General features: G+C 36.8%; 1 protein-coding gene across 1 annotated transcript in view; it reads right to left on the bottom strand.

The window, feature by feature from the left end:
* CDH8 (cadherin 8) overlaps positions 1–17,697 on the bottom strand; it is a gene marked incomplete at its 3' end in the record, with an annotated part of 135,745 nt that overhangs the window by 67,047 nt on the left and 51,001 nt on the right. The window contains exon 3 of the mRNA XM_082005744.1: positions 10,601–10,720. Coding sequence (XP_081861870.1) covers positions 10,601–10,720 — 120 coding nt within the window. The remainder of the gene's footprint in view (positions 1–10,600; positions 10,721–17,697) is intronic.

Here is a 17,697-nt window from a genome sequence, read left to right as displayed (position 1 = left end):
CACTAATAGAGCTGATGCAAAGATCAGTAAAACTTTATTTAAATGGGTTTTGTATTAAGCCTACTATAAACTTTTCTCCATTATTTTTAAGCAGAGTTTCCTTTGTTTGGTTTGGGGTTTGTTTTTTTTTTAAACCTAATTTTAAAAAAATTCAGTCCTGCCTACAGATGGCTTGTATAAGATGCCACATTTTGTATTCTGCAGTTTCCTCTGAGACAAGTTAATTATTTCAATAAAGTGATGAATTTTCCTTGACATGTATTTTAATTTGTCTCCTAATGTATGGAACAGTCTAGACTTTATCTATGGTTTGAAAGAAATCAGGAAGGTTAAATACCTTAAAAAGTGCCAAAATCAGAATTACAATTTCTGGCTTTTAAGACATAAAAATTGTGGGATTTTTTTTCCTATATAAAGATGCTAACACAACCTGTTATTTCAATAGTTTTATATGTATTTCTATCTGCTGTCTCAGCCCATAAACCATTTGCCAGAACCTAAGAGTCAAAGACAAAGTCAAGTTTCAATTTCAAACACAATAAAAAGCTCAAAAGAAGTTTACTGTTTGAATTAATGTAACAGGAGCTGAAGGGTTTTAAATATCAAATGTATCCAAATTATACGGGCTGATTGTTACCACTAGTATTTCTATATTCAGAAACTACAGAATGGAGGTCAACGAAAGAGGAATGTCAGTATTTCTTATGAGGCAAATTAATAAACACAAAAAGGCTCCATCCTCACCTAAGTAATGTGATCAAGACAAAGACAGAGTTATGCATAGATAATTGCAAGGATATTTATTTGTTCTTTTGTTTTATTCACCAGTTCTCAGGCTGGGCTCACAGGAAGTACTGGAACTTTCAATCTATTTTTAGAAAACAATTTGGGCTCACCCACTACTAAATAGGCATACAGCACACAGAACATTAACTCATTGAGCAGCCAACCTGCTCTACTTCAATTCAACCCAGAAACAAATCGAGAATAAAAACATAATCACTTTCAGCATGCTGTGATGGATGAAAATGATATGTGCCAAACAGGAGAAGAGTTTAAAAGCCAGGGATGAGAATTACTGTAAACTAATGTAAGGCAGGTAGATGCTTGTTGAAAGATTGTATTCAGAACAGTTATCAATGGCTTACTGTCAAAGTGGAAAGATGGATGAAGTGGTTCATAGGGTTTGTTCTGCTTATAGCATCATGCAATATTTCCTGAATGATGGAAGACGGGAAGAACTTATCAAGCCTCTCAGATGACACACAGTTGGGAGCCATTGCAAGTACTGGAAGAAAAGGATTAGAGTACAAAACGATTTTGACAAATTGGATAGTCTAGAAAAGCAGGATGCAACTCAGTTTGGTAAGTGAAAAGTATCTTGTGTGGGTGAAACAATTAACTTCACAATTACAATAGCACAGATGACTCACAAGATAGAAAAGAATGTGGAGTCAAATTGAGCTGAATGTGAGTCAACAGCATTTTACTGACAAAAACGCTCAAATATTTCCTGGTATATTAGCTAGTATGTTACATGCAAGAACTGTGGAATAATCCTTCCAGTTCACTCATACTAGTAAGGATGCAGCCGGAACGGTGTGTCCAGTTTTGAAAAAAATCAGTTTATATACTTAGGGAAGTATGAGGAAAGACTATAGCCAAATATGTAAACATTACTGGGAGCTACTCTCCTTTTCCACTGGGGATAAGAGAAGAAATGATAGGCCTAAAATATAAACCACAAAATGGATTTACATTGCAGCAAGAAAGACTTCAGTTAAACATTAGGGGAATACATTCTAAAAGAGAAGGTAAGTACAGAGAGAATTCATAGTATTTCCATTACCAAAAAGCTTTTAAGAACCTATCAGACAAACATCTGTCAAGGGATAAACCTGTCCTTTTCTGGGGCAGGGGCACCCATGACATTGTCGCTTGAGGTCCCTTCCCTCCATGTTGCCTAAGATAAGGCTCTATCTCTATGCACTCTAAAATATTTCTCAAACCGTAGCCCTGTGAAAACATTCAACAGACATGCAGTACAACAACTGAACAGGTACCTGCATCATAATTCGTCATAATTTGGCTACAGTTCCTCTGACTACAGCTGGAAACATCAGGAGGTGGGTTGGAAGGTAAAGAAATGAAGAAATAATTTATTCAAAGAACAAAAACATCCCAATATTGGAAGTACCTTTTTTTTTTTTGGCTGAGTTACTTTTCCTAAACAGCTATTGGTGTCACACTGCTCAATAGCAAATAAAACAGCTGCGGGATTGGATTTACTTTTACAGTGGTCCTAAATGTACACACCGAGCGATTTGCACAATCTGCCTCACAACTTGAATAGGTTAAAATGCACCCCTGTGGACTACTTTCAAAAACGTATTTGGAAGAATATACACTGTCTCACACTGAAAAAGATCAGGGGAAAAGAGGCAATGTGTCAGAGGCTGTAGCTGATGAAGAAAAAGAAGAGAAGCAAAAAAAGCAATAGAAATAAGGATCTGTTTTTCACTTTCCTCTCCATTTTTTTAAGGATGTCTATATGGTAACGCTATAAAATTATATGTAACAATAATTGAGAACATGGAACAAAACCAAGCAAGCACTATACAAAATTGGAATCTGGCCCTGAAAAGCCTTTCTTAAGCATCTCATTCATTTCACACATTTTGATGAAGACTTCCTGCTATTTCAACTTGCAACTTTGGAACTTTCCGTTCTTCATTTTGGAAGAGCTAAGTAATTGCTTTGATCTTCCTTCGTGCTAAAATCTTTGTGGAGATTCTTATTAAATATAACAGTAATTTAGGACCCAAACTCCTGAAAAATCAATCTTGTAATTTCTTCAGAGCACCGTGAAATGCAGTTTTTGTATTCCCATGAAGCACACTGACTTCCGTGATGTTTTAGCAGTCCATAAAAAATGTTCACTTGGAGATCTGTGAAAAACCTATACCATAGTTCCTAAAAAATGAATAGACCACAACTATCTTTCTTGAAAATTAAAAAAAATTCTAGTACATTAATGATGTGATACAGGCATACCGATCCACTATTTTTAATTCAATTTACAATTCATAAAAATAATAATCTTTTTAATAAAAATTATGATCAAATATTCTAATTTCTTATTTAGTTCTAATGCCTTAGGATTTTTATTTTTGCAAGACAAGAAAAATACCTGCAACCTCTAGCAAAGTTGGCTAACTTTCTAGAAAAATTATCAGTTACAGGCGTTGACTGAAGTACATTCAGATGTAGATATATTGCACAACAAAGACATTAGCCACAATAAAAATAATCACTACGTGAGGAACTGAATAACCTGTTACACCATTTTATGTGGAGTAATTCTGTGCCATTTTTGTATTTTTAAAGGAGAAGCTAACAGTGTACATATTTTATTACCATGTTTATTTTTTAAAATTGTATGGGGAAGATTGCATTACCTGTCTTTCTGTTAAACTGTGAGATGAAGGTCAAATATGGTGTTATTAATTCTCTTGTTTCTTGTGTAACCTACAATCTATTTTATTTTTCATCCAATATTACTTCCATTTTGGTGTTTTCTGATCTTGCTTTCATTCTGAAGTAATTGCAAGTTTGCCACTGTATGTAAATTAACACTACCTTTCACTATATGTATTCTGCTTGATGGATATCATACAGGATATGACTGGATAACACCTATTATAATATTGCCTTTTTAATTCAGATGAACTGGGATTTACAGTAGGGGTAAAAAGCTTTCATCTCTACTTACCAGCCATTGTCTTTTCCCTGGGACCAAGTTTCACTGGCATAGTGAAAGGACCGCCCTCTCACCAACAGAGAATGAATGCAGTAAATAAACATTCTGCACTGCATTTATGATCTTTCTTCCTTAGGATTTTATTTGTAATGATCCTCTAATACCTATAATTATACTAGACAGTTTGCAGAAAGTAGCCTTCAATTCTTTTTCAGATGCTTTCCAGATCTAGCTGTGTAGTTCAAATTCCTCTCTCCACTTCAGTCTCTTGAAGCACAACATTATTTAGATATGTAGCTCCTGTTTTCCTACCTAACATGAGGAAAATGTTTAAGGCCTAATTCACTAGCGTTCTAAAACGATAGAGGCATTGCTCTGAAATGCAAGAAATGCGTAGTATCAGCTTTTTTGTTACTACTATTATTAGATAAACTCTAGAAGCAGAAATCACTTTTTTTCAAATGTCAATCTGTCTTGATCTTAAGCCACTCGTCTTTACCAACTACAGACCATCATAACTGTTTTCAAACGTCTCTGCAGTGATTTTATACTCCTTTTATTAATCAGAAAAGACAGCTCTTGCTGCTACTGAAGGACCCAATACTACATACCTTATCCATAATAGCTGCACTTTAAACTTCTAAGTAAAAAGCAAGAACCATGGGACTGACCCTCAGGTCTGCCTCACTAGCAGTTTGTCAGTACGACTCTCTCTCCTAATGGGCTGTCACCAAGACAACTCTCAGAATCACCAGAGAATCTCTGTACAGTCACCTTAACGCAACTCCTAAGGTTGCACAGTATACTTAGTACACAATGACAAGAAAAGGCTTATAACAGTTTGAAAATATAGTGTAAAAATATATGTATTTTCAGCATTGCGCCTAAGTGCATCGAATGCTGCCTTGACAGAGCTGAAAGTGGTGTAACGGAAGCGACCGAGTGTCAACCCCAGAAATCTTTGCATGTGCTGGAGCCAATTCTGCTACCTTGGGAACGCTGCTATCCAGGCTGCACGGACCTGCCTTCTCCTCTCGGAAGTGAGTTCCTACACCTCACTTGCTGAGACAAAACAACATCTACCCATCCCAGGTCATGCCTCTTAAAATGATCGCAGTGAAAAGACTAGTTAACTTTAAATCTGCAGTAATTGGCAAGGATACCACAGCAGCACTTAGTTAACAAAATGAGCTAAAAAGCTGCAGTTCAATCCACGCTGTGAGTAATGCCGACCAAGTTCTTTTCTACAATAATCCCAGAAGGGTTTAAACCTAAACTATTTAGAAACTGAACTATTTAGAAGGGCTCTGTTGAACACGATTTAGTTCTGTTCCTAGCTGCTCATTACTTTCCCCTTACAGTTGCAGATCGCTTCCTGTATCAAAACGGTTTTCCCATCTCTCTCTAGTTTGAAAATGTTACCTTGTCATTTTATCATGAGTAATTACAGAAACAGCCCCCGTGCCTCTCTTTTATTAACACCTCTCAAATATTTGTGCAGTGATTTCATATCCTCCTTTAATCACCTCTTATCCAGTTTATACAAATTAAGTTCAATCAATCTTCCGTTATAAGTAATATTCTTCTCACATTAGCTACCCTGCTTTGAACTTTCTACAGTATTTCTGTGGTCTTTTTTATGATGATGGGTCTTAGCAGTACTACATGCAATATTCTGAGGGTAGCTTGTGCTATCATTGACATGTACCATTACTAATAAACTGGACATTAACAACCAGATAGAAGAAATAGTCTGTAACATCCAAAAATGTCTGTAACAAAAGTTGCTGTCATTTATCCTCTCTCTACCTTACTTGGTTTTATTCTGCTGGACTGTATTTCAAAGTCTAGATGGAGGATGATACTAAAGACTGCAAATTAAAATAAAAGATTAAAACCTGGCTTCTGCTGAATGCTGTTTTCATTCCTCTGCTCTTATGCTCTGATTTCAGAACCACAGGGTTCAAGCACTGTGGTCCAGAGAGGGCCATATACTAAATCATTAAAAGCTCTGTTGATTAAAGCATGTGCACTGTCACCTGGAAGTTAAAGCTAGGTATAGGAAAAAAGATCAATTATTCACTCTCCAAAGAAATATACACATTCTATTAGGAGAGTCTTTTGTTTTCTAGGTCTCTTGACTTCTGTTCATCTCAGCTTTAATAAGTTGAATTTTGGCTTTGTACCAAACGACTATATTCAAGATGGCAGTGTTTAAAATCTATACTTTTTCATATATAGTAAGGGTTTATACTTAAATGATACAATGTGCTTTCCAGTGCAGTAGGGCGTTTGGTGTAATTTGCCTTGTGCATGTAACTATATTTCAGGTATGTGTAGGAGTGACGAAATGTAAATAAGTCAGACATGGCTGAAAATGTATTTTCTCTGCCATTCCTATATTGTAGAACACAGTGTCACTTCATATTACATTCCATTATGATAATCTTATTTTAAAGCTGACAGTCAGATTTAATATCCTTGAAAAATCTTAAAAGAGAGAAGTGTACTTTAGCTACTTTTAGCAGTCTTCAGGAACATCCTTCCCCAGCATTTTAATTGTCATTATTTGGGTTATGAGACAACATGTGCAACTTGTGTACTAGTCAGGAAAGCTGACATCAGTTAGTCAGATATAACGATAATGATTTATGGAATATATTTTAGTCCACTGTGAGTTTACTAATCTCATATGACATTGCAAGTTTAGCCTTACATAGAAAAATCTGAATCCGTATCTTTGTAATATATTATTTATGTTTACTCTTTATACAATAAACCAGTGGTCATATTAAAATTCACCTATGAAAAGCAAAAAATATTCAGAACAAGCCATCAAAAAAGCATTTACCCTAAGCCATATTCAGAGGACTGAATGAAAAATAACTTCTGAATTACCTTCTTTCATGTGTCTGTAACTCCTAGAGAAGAACTTTCAAACTAGAACTGCAGAAGTATATGCATTTTTCGTGTAAGGTAATGGAAAATTATTGTTTTATGGGTCACTTACCAGTACTTATTTCTGTGCAGCCACGATTATAGAATTGTTTCAGCAAGGAGGTTGAGATAATGTCAGAGTTTCAACCAAGAGTACGATTCAGATAAGGACTGCATTTAGTTAACATCAAGCAGAAAGGTAAGCAACTGCTTTCCTCAGGTTTACCCTCAAGTGTAGCAACCCTTTCTACCATAGGCATGAAGCCATAGCCTACATCTTTGCTCCCTCTTTTTGTTCAGCGTACTAGAGAAGGGAGAGGAGTCGGGAGGCATGGGATTATTCCTGATGGTCACCTCTCAGCGTACCATTAAAACAAAGCAGCAAGGTCAAACAATCTTTAGTCTGAGCCAGGAAATCAAAAAAACTATAGGCAGTACAACCTATCTAGGGCTGCCCTGGTGCTGGTAGCTGCACAGATCTAAATCTAGTCCTAAATTCTAATAAACAAAGCTAGTGAAAGGTCAGTCATCTAGAAAAATAATTAGATCAGCTCTAAGTAGTTATACTTTTGATAACATTTGATACACTCCCATGAATGACAGAAAATACTTAAGTGGATCACTTTTAAAACAGTGATTCCATTTTGGGAAAGACACAGTTCTAGACACAATATCTATGTTGAGAAACAATTCTGTTTCAAATGACTTGGAAAGGCTTTCAACTTAGCAGGGGCCCTAATGAAATGTAACCACAGAGAAAATGTAGCTATACACACATCCCGTCCCCCCCGCCCCCCCCCCGCAAAACCCCAAACAACCCCACCCCACCAGAAGAAACCCCAAACCCAAATTCTAAAATATCTACCACACTTGGAAGACGACCTTCAGGTTTGATTTGCTTTGGATAAGACACTACTAGACCTGGCTCTTCTGCTTTAATTTGTACGCTGTCACAACAGTATACAAACATCTTCTCACATGAAAACTTTCACTGAGGTTCCCAGGTACTACATATAAATGCATAAGATAATGTGTTTTCCTGGCCTACTTACTACGAGGAAACAAATATTAGTTGTGATGTTTCACACTGCTGAATTTGGATAAATATAAAGAAACAATCAAACACCTGCATACTTACTATATTTGCTTTGGACATTTTCTTCTTGTTAAAATGCACCTTCTGCTCGATCTTTCCGTGGCAACAGCACGACCGTCCACATGATAAAGCTGCTAAACTAGTGTGCATGTTTTATGCACCACTGCCTCTAAAAGGTGAAATACCCAGCGCCACAAGCTAACGCGGAATTGTAGCTGTCAGCATAATACTATTGGCATTTGGAGACTACACATAATCCATAAAACTCTCTCTGGTATGTAATAAACATTATCATACCCTTGCTCCAAAATTCTGGTATTACCAAGAAAATCTACTGCATAGTTCCTCACGTTTTCTAAAATCAACACTTCTCTTCAAAAGAACCACAACTATACAGCTGCTGGGTTTCGGAGCAATCTCTTTCACCCTTTATAATATACAGCTGCAGTTTCTACATGACTACCTGCATCTGGTTTGCGTAATAACTAGACTTTTATGTGTATTTATTGTTTAGATGTTCTAAACAGATGTATGCTGGAGGCCTCTACAAAATTTGACATTGAGTACGGCTAAGATTTCTCGACATGAATGAAGACATCTCAGACACAAGAACAAATTCTTCAAATTTTAAAACGTTACAAGCAGTGGATAGATCCATCTCATATCATAGAAACAACTGCATACCCTCTAAATTTAACAAACTATTTGGTGGGTAGCTGTAAGAGTAGTATGGTAGTTAGACTACAGGCGAAGGCTATTACATAGAGATGATAAAGAAACCGAGAACAGCCTCAGTACATAGACTCATTCAGTTGTAATGGTCTAGAGAAGAACATAATTGATGTCCTCCATAGATGTGCAAAAATGGGGAATCTGAAACCACTTATTCATTCAGAAGCAGCTCCATAATATGAAGCCACTTACTCGAGGACTGTGGCAAAGCCACAGCTGAATTCTTTATGATTAAAATCCCTTTCGAAACTAACATGTCATTTTCATGGGAACTGAACTGCTACTCAAAGGAATATTTGTAACTGGAAATTAAGGTAGGAGGGGGAATTTAGTGGTAGTGAAACAGGAGAAAAATCATGATTTTCAGGTTCACCAAAAAGCTTTGGACTTTTGTCTGTCTTTCATGATAATGGAAATCGCTTTCCTAGGTGATGAATAGTTACTGCATTGGATTGAGCATAATGTTTTAATGCGATACAAATAATAAACCTGAGTAAAATTAAACAATTTTTTACATTTGGAATATGTCTTTCAGGCTATTTTTGTGTGAAAAAAATGAAAAGTCTTCTGTGTAGGCAGAGAACATACTTCTCAGGTACCCTGCTAAAGCACTAACCTTCCCTAGTAGAAACTGAGAAAGAACCTACAGCTAATCTCCCTCTAATTAAGACAGCTAACTCAAGTCATTACGGCGTACAATAATTTGTAACAGTAAAGAAAACCAGATCATACCTTTTGATACTCGATGGTCAGGGGTCTGTTCAGAGTTATATTTTGACATGACTCGTGACATCAGCCAGTATTAACTAAGGGGCTTGACTAATAACACCCTCTTGACATACTTATTCTTGAAACAAGCTACCGTTTTTCCATTGTGCTGTGCTAGAGTTATTCCTTTTAAAAATATTTTTCATGCAGCATATAATAAAATACTGAATCACATTCCAGAGATTGTTTTCACACTTAGGATAGCTGTTCTTCAACCAGAAGAAAATACTGAAATGGATTAATCTGTTGATATTTATCAACCTACACTATTTACCTAAAGTCCCTGCAAGTTAGGGCATTTCTAGGAAAGGGAAATAATTTTTAATTTATTTATGCAATCTCACCAGAAAGAATTAAAGAACTTCCAGACTTTAAAAAGCCTAAGAGTATTCTGTGTAATGGTGAGAAAACTTAGCACACTTCATCAAAAGCATCCTTTAATAATTTCTCCCAGCATTTATTTCAGAATTTTGTTAATCTGCATGAGGACAAGAGTTTTTACTGCCGCTTTACCCCTTTATGGTCATATAAATTCAGGGTTTTTTTTGCATGTTTTACAACTAGTTATAGTTTTGCTCTCCTTAGGAGGTCACAGCTGTTTGACTCACAGTGCTTAAAAACAACTTCTAGTCACAGGTGAAAGAATACAAGAAATAATATCAAATCACGTTAAAAAACACTTCTCAGATGTAGCTAAATGAATTTGCTCTAAGTACAACATATGTACAGGAAACAAGAGGGAATGGATTTATTGGCACTTCTTTCAGATGACTTTCAAGACTTTAAAACCACAGAGTAATAAAGTCATCCTAAATGCATGCTAATAGAACTACATACCAACACTCAGTATCACCTTCGTTCTTTCTCACAATCCATCCAATCAGGAAAGAAAAATAATTTTTAAGGAAAACACACAATATAGTCACTAAAATTCCGAAGCGAAACTGTACTTTAACTGGATATACTATAGTATCCAATACTGAAAATTAAATTATGCTCATTAAACTCCTCACGGCAAATCTTTCAATCCCTAATCAGTTATAAGTCACACAGCACTTCCACTGCCTTCAGTTTTGCTTCAGTAACCTCTGTGATATTAGCATCACCATTACTTGCATTATCATTAATACAGATTTTTCTTTAGTTTTTAACATGATCAGACTGTGATGGAATACAAGTGAGACACGTGTTACAACGCAGCAATACTGACAGACACCCACTTACGCTCCTTGTTTAGGTATATTATACAAAGTAAGAGGCACGGTCATTTCTGTAAATAGAACCCAGGGATTCACAGAATCACCTACCTGTATGTGGCTCAATAGAAAAGTAAGGCTGTCCTTCCAGAATGCTATAAACCAGCTTGGCACTATTTCCATAAACTGGATCATCTGCATCTGTAGCTGTGACTTTAGTAACAAAGGTGCCTGAATAAAAAGCATATATACAATTAACGTTTACACTCTTACTAAAAAGTTGCATAACTTGTGCAAAAATAATTTAAAACTAAAAACAATTTCCTTGAAACTGTGAAGAAATTTGTGAGGTGCACAACAAAAAAAAAAAAAGAAGAAAAAACATCAGTAACGACTTAAAATATTACTTGTGGAACACAAACAAAACATTTTCCTTCAAGATGATATATGCCAGCAGACTGAATTTCTGGGTAAAGGAAAAACATTTTTAGTAGCTGTATTATTTAAGGTTCTTTGTAGAATGCATTTAAAGCTACCTGATAGATCTGTGTAGACTTCAAGCACTTGCAAAGGAATCATATCAAAGGGATACGAAATACAAGGTTAATAATACAATATAATATGCTGCATTTAAGATTTGCAAAATCACATTTGAAAGAACCTTGCCAAGTTATAGAGACTGCATAGAAAAGCAATAATAAAAAGGATTCTTATTTCTTCTCTTGGCTTGCAGCCATAACAATGGTTTGATGTGGCCACAGTGACAGAGTCAGGACAACATCTACTGTCTCCGAAATGAGTCTCTGCCACTGAGGGGGCCATTGTCTAGCCAGAGTTATAAATTCCATGCTCTGCACAAAAAAAGGATAAAAAATTAAGGAAATTGCCCTTTTTATTTCTTAGGCAACACAGCACTTTCCATTTCTGTGAGAAGCAAAATCAAATGAAATTCAGTTACATTAAGCTTGCTGCAGAGAGGTTGGTTTTGGATGACTTAAAAATATAATGATGACATTAATTAGGCTAACAATAAAGACAATCTCTACAGAAGGAGAGAAAGCAAGAGTAGGAAAGAGGTTAAGGGCTGAATTATGTTTCTTATGTTCAGAAAAGAAAAGAATTATAGCACCCACCAAAATACCCCCTTTCTGGATATGCCACCTCTTCCCTCTCACACTTTCTGTGCTGCTGAATCCAAGTTACACAACGCTTCAGGACAGGAACAGTAAACAAAAGGGGGAGGAGATCCCTTTGGCATGTCCTTGTGCTGTGCTCTCTTTTCTTCTTTTTCTATATGACACATCGCTGCCATGGCTTTGGGCAGTCTTGTGCATAACAACACATGCAAATTATTAGATAAATATTTGCATATTTAGAGATAATTTGCATGCCACCCAATAGCTTCCATTTCAGGCTTTCCCACCTGGCCACTTCAAGCATCAGGGTAAGACATTGGGCTGGCAGGATTTGAGAGTGTCTAGAGGGTTGGATAACACCTCGTTCGTGGAGTGGAAGTTCTGCAGTGCTAGAATTTGTGGACAGTTTGCTACATGGGAATAATGGGATAACTCCCAGGGATGGGAATGCGGGTTGCAGAATTACGTCTTGCTAGAGAAAAAAAAATGCCTATGGCTTGCACGGGTCATTTATTTTGGCTACTGGCATGAATTCATCCATTCTTACAAGTGGAAAACTTGAACGAAGGGAAGCAGATCAGCTGGCTGCCGTGCAAGATCTACCACAGCCCCATCTGTCAGGAAAATGCCCCACCAGACTCTCCCGCTGCCCAGCAGGGTCCAGAAGAATCCACATGGCCTGCAGCTGATGCCGTACCACGTGGAAGAGGAATGCAACGCTAATTAACATTATGTTGCATGTATCTTTGATGCTTGCTGAACCTGTTCTTATAAAACATCTAAACTGTTTATGTTTTGAAGCTTACCCGTTCTTTATGTTGAAAGGTGATCTTATACCTAACCTTTAATATAATAATCTTTAACCTACCACTGGGCATGGGGAATGGACTTTATCCTCAACCTGATGGTTGGTTTATAAGGAATTAACATTAGAAATTTGTTGTCTGAACAAGTACAAATTTTGCTGTATACCCAAATGATAACAGACAATGCCCGATAGCTTTGAGTGAAAATGATAAAGGGCATAGATGATGCAAATGTGGTCCCCAGTGTTGTAGCAAGTACAGCAGCCTTAGCCTATGGTCGGTATCTTGAATGACCTCCTTCACATACAGGAGGATAAAAACAGTAATAGGGAAGCAATGATGGGGCACACTCAGAGGCCACGGAATATGCTACAGAAAATAAACGAAATAGGGAATGGTGACAAGAAGTGTGCAGGAAGTTTGAGTCTGGATGTTGCAGGAACAGAGCAATCTGATCTAGTTGAAGATGTCCCTGCTCATTGAAGGGGGGTTGGACTAGATGATCTTTAAAAGCCCCTTCCAACCAAACTATTCTATGATTCTATGACCCTTTGTGACTTGTCCACAGTAGTTAAAAAAACGTGAAAAGGTGTAGCTATTAGAATTGTCTCACATATTTAGTTTTTGTTGGCTTACCTTCTGTAACATACACCAGTTATGTTTTGTTGTTCCTACAGAAAGCAATCTCTTAGCCAACCCGTACTGTCCCTCTCACAGAATTCATTCTGTGGCCCCACCACCCCAGCAGGACATCCCCCGCAGTTCTCAGCTACTGTCCCATGTGTGATACCAAATATTGAATGTAGAGGTCAGTGCTTTCTTCAGCCAGATTCAAACTGAAATAGCAGGTGATGTGCTAGGTTTCTGTGGGAGTGGCTGCTGTCATAAACTTTGGTTTGTAACCTTCTAAGACAGAAGAGGTTTGTGCAGAACATCATACAATGGAACAGGGCTGGAATGAGGTAAGGCTCATTACAGAACAGTGAAAATTAAGAGTAAGAGTATTTTATCTAGGTTGTTCCATTTTGTTTCCATGATATACTTTATACACAAAGGAAAGTAAAGTGAAACTGTTGACTTCTTTGAGATCATGTTTGATTTGCCTAGGTGGCTCTCATTTCAAAGGACTTCAGAAATAATTGCATTGCTTGTTTAGAAAGATTTGATATATAATGTCTATTCTTTTCTTATTTCATTGGAGAATTCCTGAAGACTTTTGTAGATATTTATTTCAAGATTTCAAAACTGAAATTGGTATTCTGATTCTCTGATAAACACATCCTTTATCCCAAGTGTTCATTAGACATTAAAGTTGAATACGCCTTAATAAAAAGAGGCAGTGTCTAACATTGCTTCCAATCCTGATGCTCAGCTCTCCAGATTTTTTCCTTGTGGTATAAAATAATTTAATAACATATTGAGGCCCCAACTTTATCGAAAATTTATACATATATTAAAAATACATACATAACAGTCAGTATTCCCAATCACTCTTTGTATACACAAAAAGGGGCAGGAGGGAAGTTGCATAACCTTTTTTTCCTTCCCTTACAGGTCACCTGAAGTGTGTCTACAGTCTTGCCTAATAAAACTAATGAAGGGGATGGAAAAATAAAATACCCTCCCAGTTCCTAGAAATCAATTCCTTACACTGCCAGCCTCTGCCACTCAGCACTTCATTTCCGACCGTCATACACAGTTCTGAGAAGATCTGTCAAATTCAGTAATTTGCTCCCAGCAATCTTATTGATGAAAATTGTTTATGAAAGAGGTAAGCAATCATGAAACAGAAATTAAAGAAATTACTTCCACTATTGAAATTACTTAAGCTTTTACATAGTTTGAATTTTATCACCTTTAATTTGGATTTTTTTTGTTTTATGCCTTGAATCAAATCTTCTGCAGGTGTGAAACATGCTGCATTAAGATGTTCACACTGGCCATAAGAAGTATATAAAGGAGCAAACTCTGTCCCCTCTGCAGCTGCAGAGGATGTTGCTACATCAGCCCTGCTCCGGCTCCACTGCAAGATGCTAAAAGTCTAGAAAAAGTAGCAACCTATCCATTCACACAAGTGACAGAACGCTTTTCAACTAAGCATGAACAAAAGATTTGGAGAACTGAGAGATTCCCGAGGATGACAAGTAATGCAGAAGAAAGGAACTCGCAGCCACCGTGGCTGCTACTGAGGCAATCTCCGGAACACTGCGGAACTTTCCGTGCTTTGGTCTAAAGCTCTGGATTATCAGTATTTAAGTAGGATGTTACTCCACTACAGACACTGCATTTATAAACTACATGTAAATAAATATTTTTTACATGCATAATGTGCTTAAAGTCTTAAAGATAAAAATTTTGCATTGAAAAAGCAGTAAGAATGCAGGAAGAATGCATCTGAAAAACAACATTCTGGGTTCTACCCAGCAAATAAACAGCTAAGGTTTCTGTTTGTGTTTAATTTTGACTGCATTTGGCTTGTGTTTGTTTCTTTGTCAATGCTACAACAAACTCATTTAGCTAGAGACTATACATTTGAAATGGTGCCATTTTTGCAAGAAAGCCACCATTATAGTCCAAGTCACTGTTGTCCTAATTACAATAATATAGCACTTTTATATACTCTGGCCCAACAACATAATCACTGTTTCTTTTTTCTTTATGTATCTAATATTGCCTCATGTAAAACACCACAATTTTTTTTATAGATGAGGCAAATTTTAAGATGTTTGGTTAAAAAACTTTGTGCTTTTATTTTCTGAGGTGCTCTTTTACAATACTAAATGACCTTGCAATTAAATACGGACTGCAAAGAGATTCAGCAGACTTTAATTAATGAACACTTCTAATGTGATTTAGCTATTAACCATTGCTGGTTTAGTTAGTGTCAGGTTGCACAGATTCTCTTTGCAATAGGCTAGCAATCACAGACGCAACTAACAATAAAAGTATTTTTATATGGCTAGGCGAGAAAGCACGTGTTTGCTGGCAAACTAAGATTAAAAGCTCAGCTAGTGCTCTTCTGTTGTTTTGGCTGTGTTTTTCTGCACAAGTCAGGGCACAGATTCTGCACATTAATCAGAAAGAAAAATGCATATACTGCCACAGGGAGTAGGAAAGCAAATTTTTTGGTGTGGCAGTGAAATGCGTGTACTGGGGAGGAAAAAAAAAAAAAAATCAAACTTGTATGTTCTAGAGGAGGTAACGCATAGTGCCAGAGATTTACATGCATCCATATTCAATGAAGCAACCATTTTGTTGAAAGATTGTAATGGCTGGTAAAAATAAAAAATGTGACCATAATGCAACCTAGTGGGACCATGTTTTCTCATTTTCCCAGGGCCTTCCGGTTTTTTAGCTTTTCAGATGCCCTTTTTGGCCTCCCTCACTTTCCCAAATCTTCTCAGGCTGAAATCTCCATTTCACTCAGAAGATCTGATTACCAATCCGACAGGGCATTTAGAGTATATTTGCATGAAAAAGACCCACCATTATTTACCAAGTGTTTTGTTTTTTCTAAGGGGATCGCTGTGCTTCAAAATCTGTAGCTAGATTTTGGGTTTGGCTGATAGTAGCTGTACAGTCAGTAACGGTCAAAGCAAAGCATTGTTTGTATTCAGCAGGTCAGATAAGCATTCTTTCCAAAATGAAGCCTTTTCTTCACTGTCCTTCTTTGCTATAATCTCACAGGTAGCATGACAGTTGTTGTCATGGTAACTATATTTTATTGAATAAAACTGCAATAATCTCATAAAAACCTGTATAACTTCTTGACATGTAAATTATTACTGCCTCAAAGCTGAAGAAACTTATTCTTATTTATTTTTCATTGTTGCCATTTTTTTTAAAATACAAAACCATAGGTTTAAGCCTTATCATCCTGTATTATTCTATAAGAGACCATTTCTAAAAACAAAAATCTATGAATTGGAGATTTCACTAACCAAATAAAGAAAATGTATATGGAAATCTGTGTAATGCACTTCAGAACTTGTTAACACATGCAAAACACACACAAAATATTATCACTGGTATTTTAAATTGCATAGCTTGATGTCTATGCAGATGTACACACATACATATGTGGGTAGGTTTTGAGTGTTTTAGTGATCTTTTGCAGATCGTACAGATCGTACAGTTTTGCAGATTCACTCCTACCTTCTACATCAGACTTAAATGTATTGTTCTTCTTATTAACAGTTACTTTATTGCCAGAGCTCTAGAAGCCCAATACGTGGATCAGGTCTCACAATGCAGGAAAGTCCTCTCCCCAAGGACTCCAAGAGCTGAGTACCAGGAAAGACAAATGCAGACAGACAACTGAAGAGAGACAAGGAGATGACAAGAGCATGTAAATCATCCTGGGAAGCAATGCTGTCAGCACACAGCAGTGCTGCTGCCTGACGTACCTGCTGTCAGGTTAGCGCAACTGCCCCACAGTGCCTACAGTATGTAGGCATCATGGAAGGGTTTTAAGGGCTGCTTTGAGAACAGATGACAGAGGTCTTGTGTGGATTTTTCAGGAGATCTTCCCACACTTAAAGAAAAGCAAGTAAAAAATAAAAAAGTATTTGCTTTTTAAGTGTCCCATGGGGCCCTTTCAGTGATGAGAAATTAATAGAGGTAGAAGATGACATCCTAAGACGTGGTAAGGGGTAGATATACAGGCCGGAATGGTCCACAAAAGGAAAACTGATCAACTTATACTTGACATGCTAGAGACACAAAAAGGCTCGACTGCATTCTACTATATCTATAGTAGAATCCTGCATACAGCTTCTCCTAGAGGAAGAAATGAGAGAGAAAATTTGTGTACTTTACAGATGTAATACTGATATGTGGATGATGAGAACCATATATATACATAGACAGATACAAGACTCTACTTAATCTCCTGCAAAGAGAAAAACAACAACAAAAGCTTCCTTACAATGAGAAATTGTACAAGGAGGAATAGGTCCCCAAGGGAAATAACAGAATCCTCCTCACTGAAGAGTTCACTCTATTGCACGGGATGCTAGATAATGTATTCTAAGGGAAAACCCTAGAAAGACAGGAAGATTAACTAATAGGGTAATTTGTCTTTCCCAGCTGTAATTTATTTGACTCTAAGTAGTGAAATACTGTGATGCTGTCATGATCTTGTTTATGATGATTAAGATAAGGAAGAAGGAAAAGAGGGTTATTAATACAACTCAGTTTTAGGCTCAACTGGATAAATTACATACTTTGTTGCACTAGCTTTCTGCTCTATCCAAGGGAAGACAAC

This window comes from Phaethon aethereus, assembly GCF_964289735.1.
Source record: "Phaethon aethereus genome assembly, chromosome: 13".
NCBI lineage: Eukaryota > Metazoa > Chordata > Aves > Phaethontiformes > Phaethontidae > Phaethon > Phaethon aethereus.
This window is presented reverse-complemented; position numbering and strand designations above follow the sequence as displayed.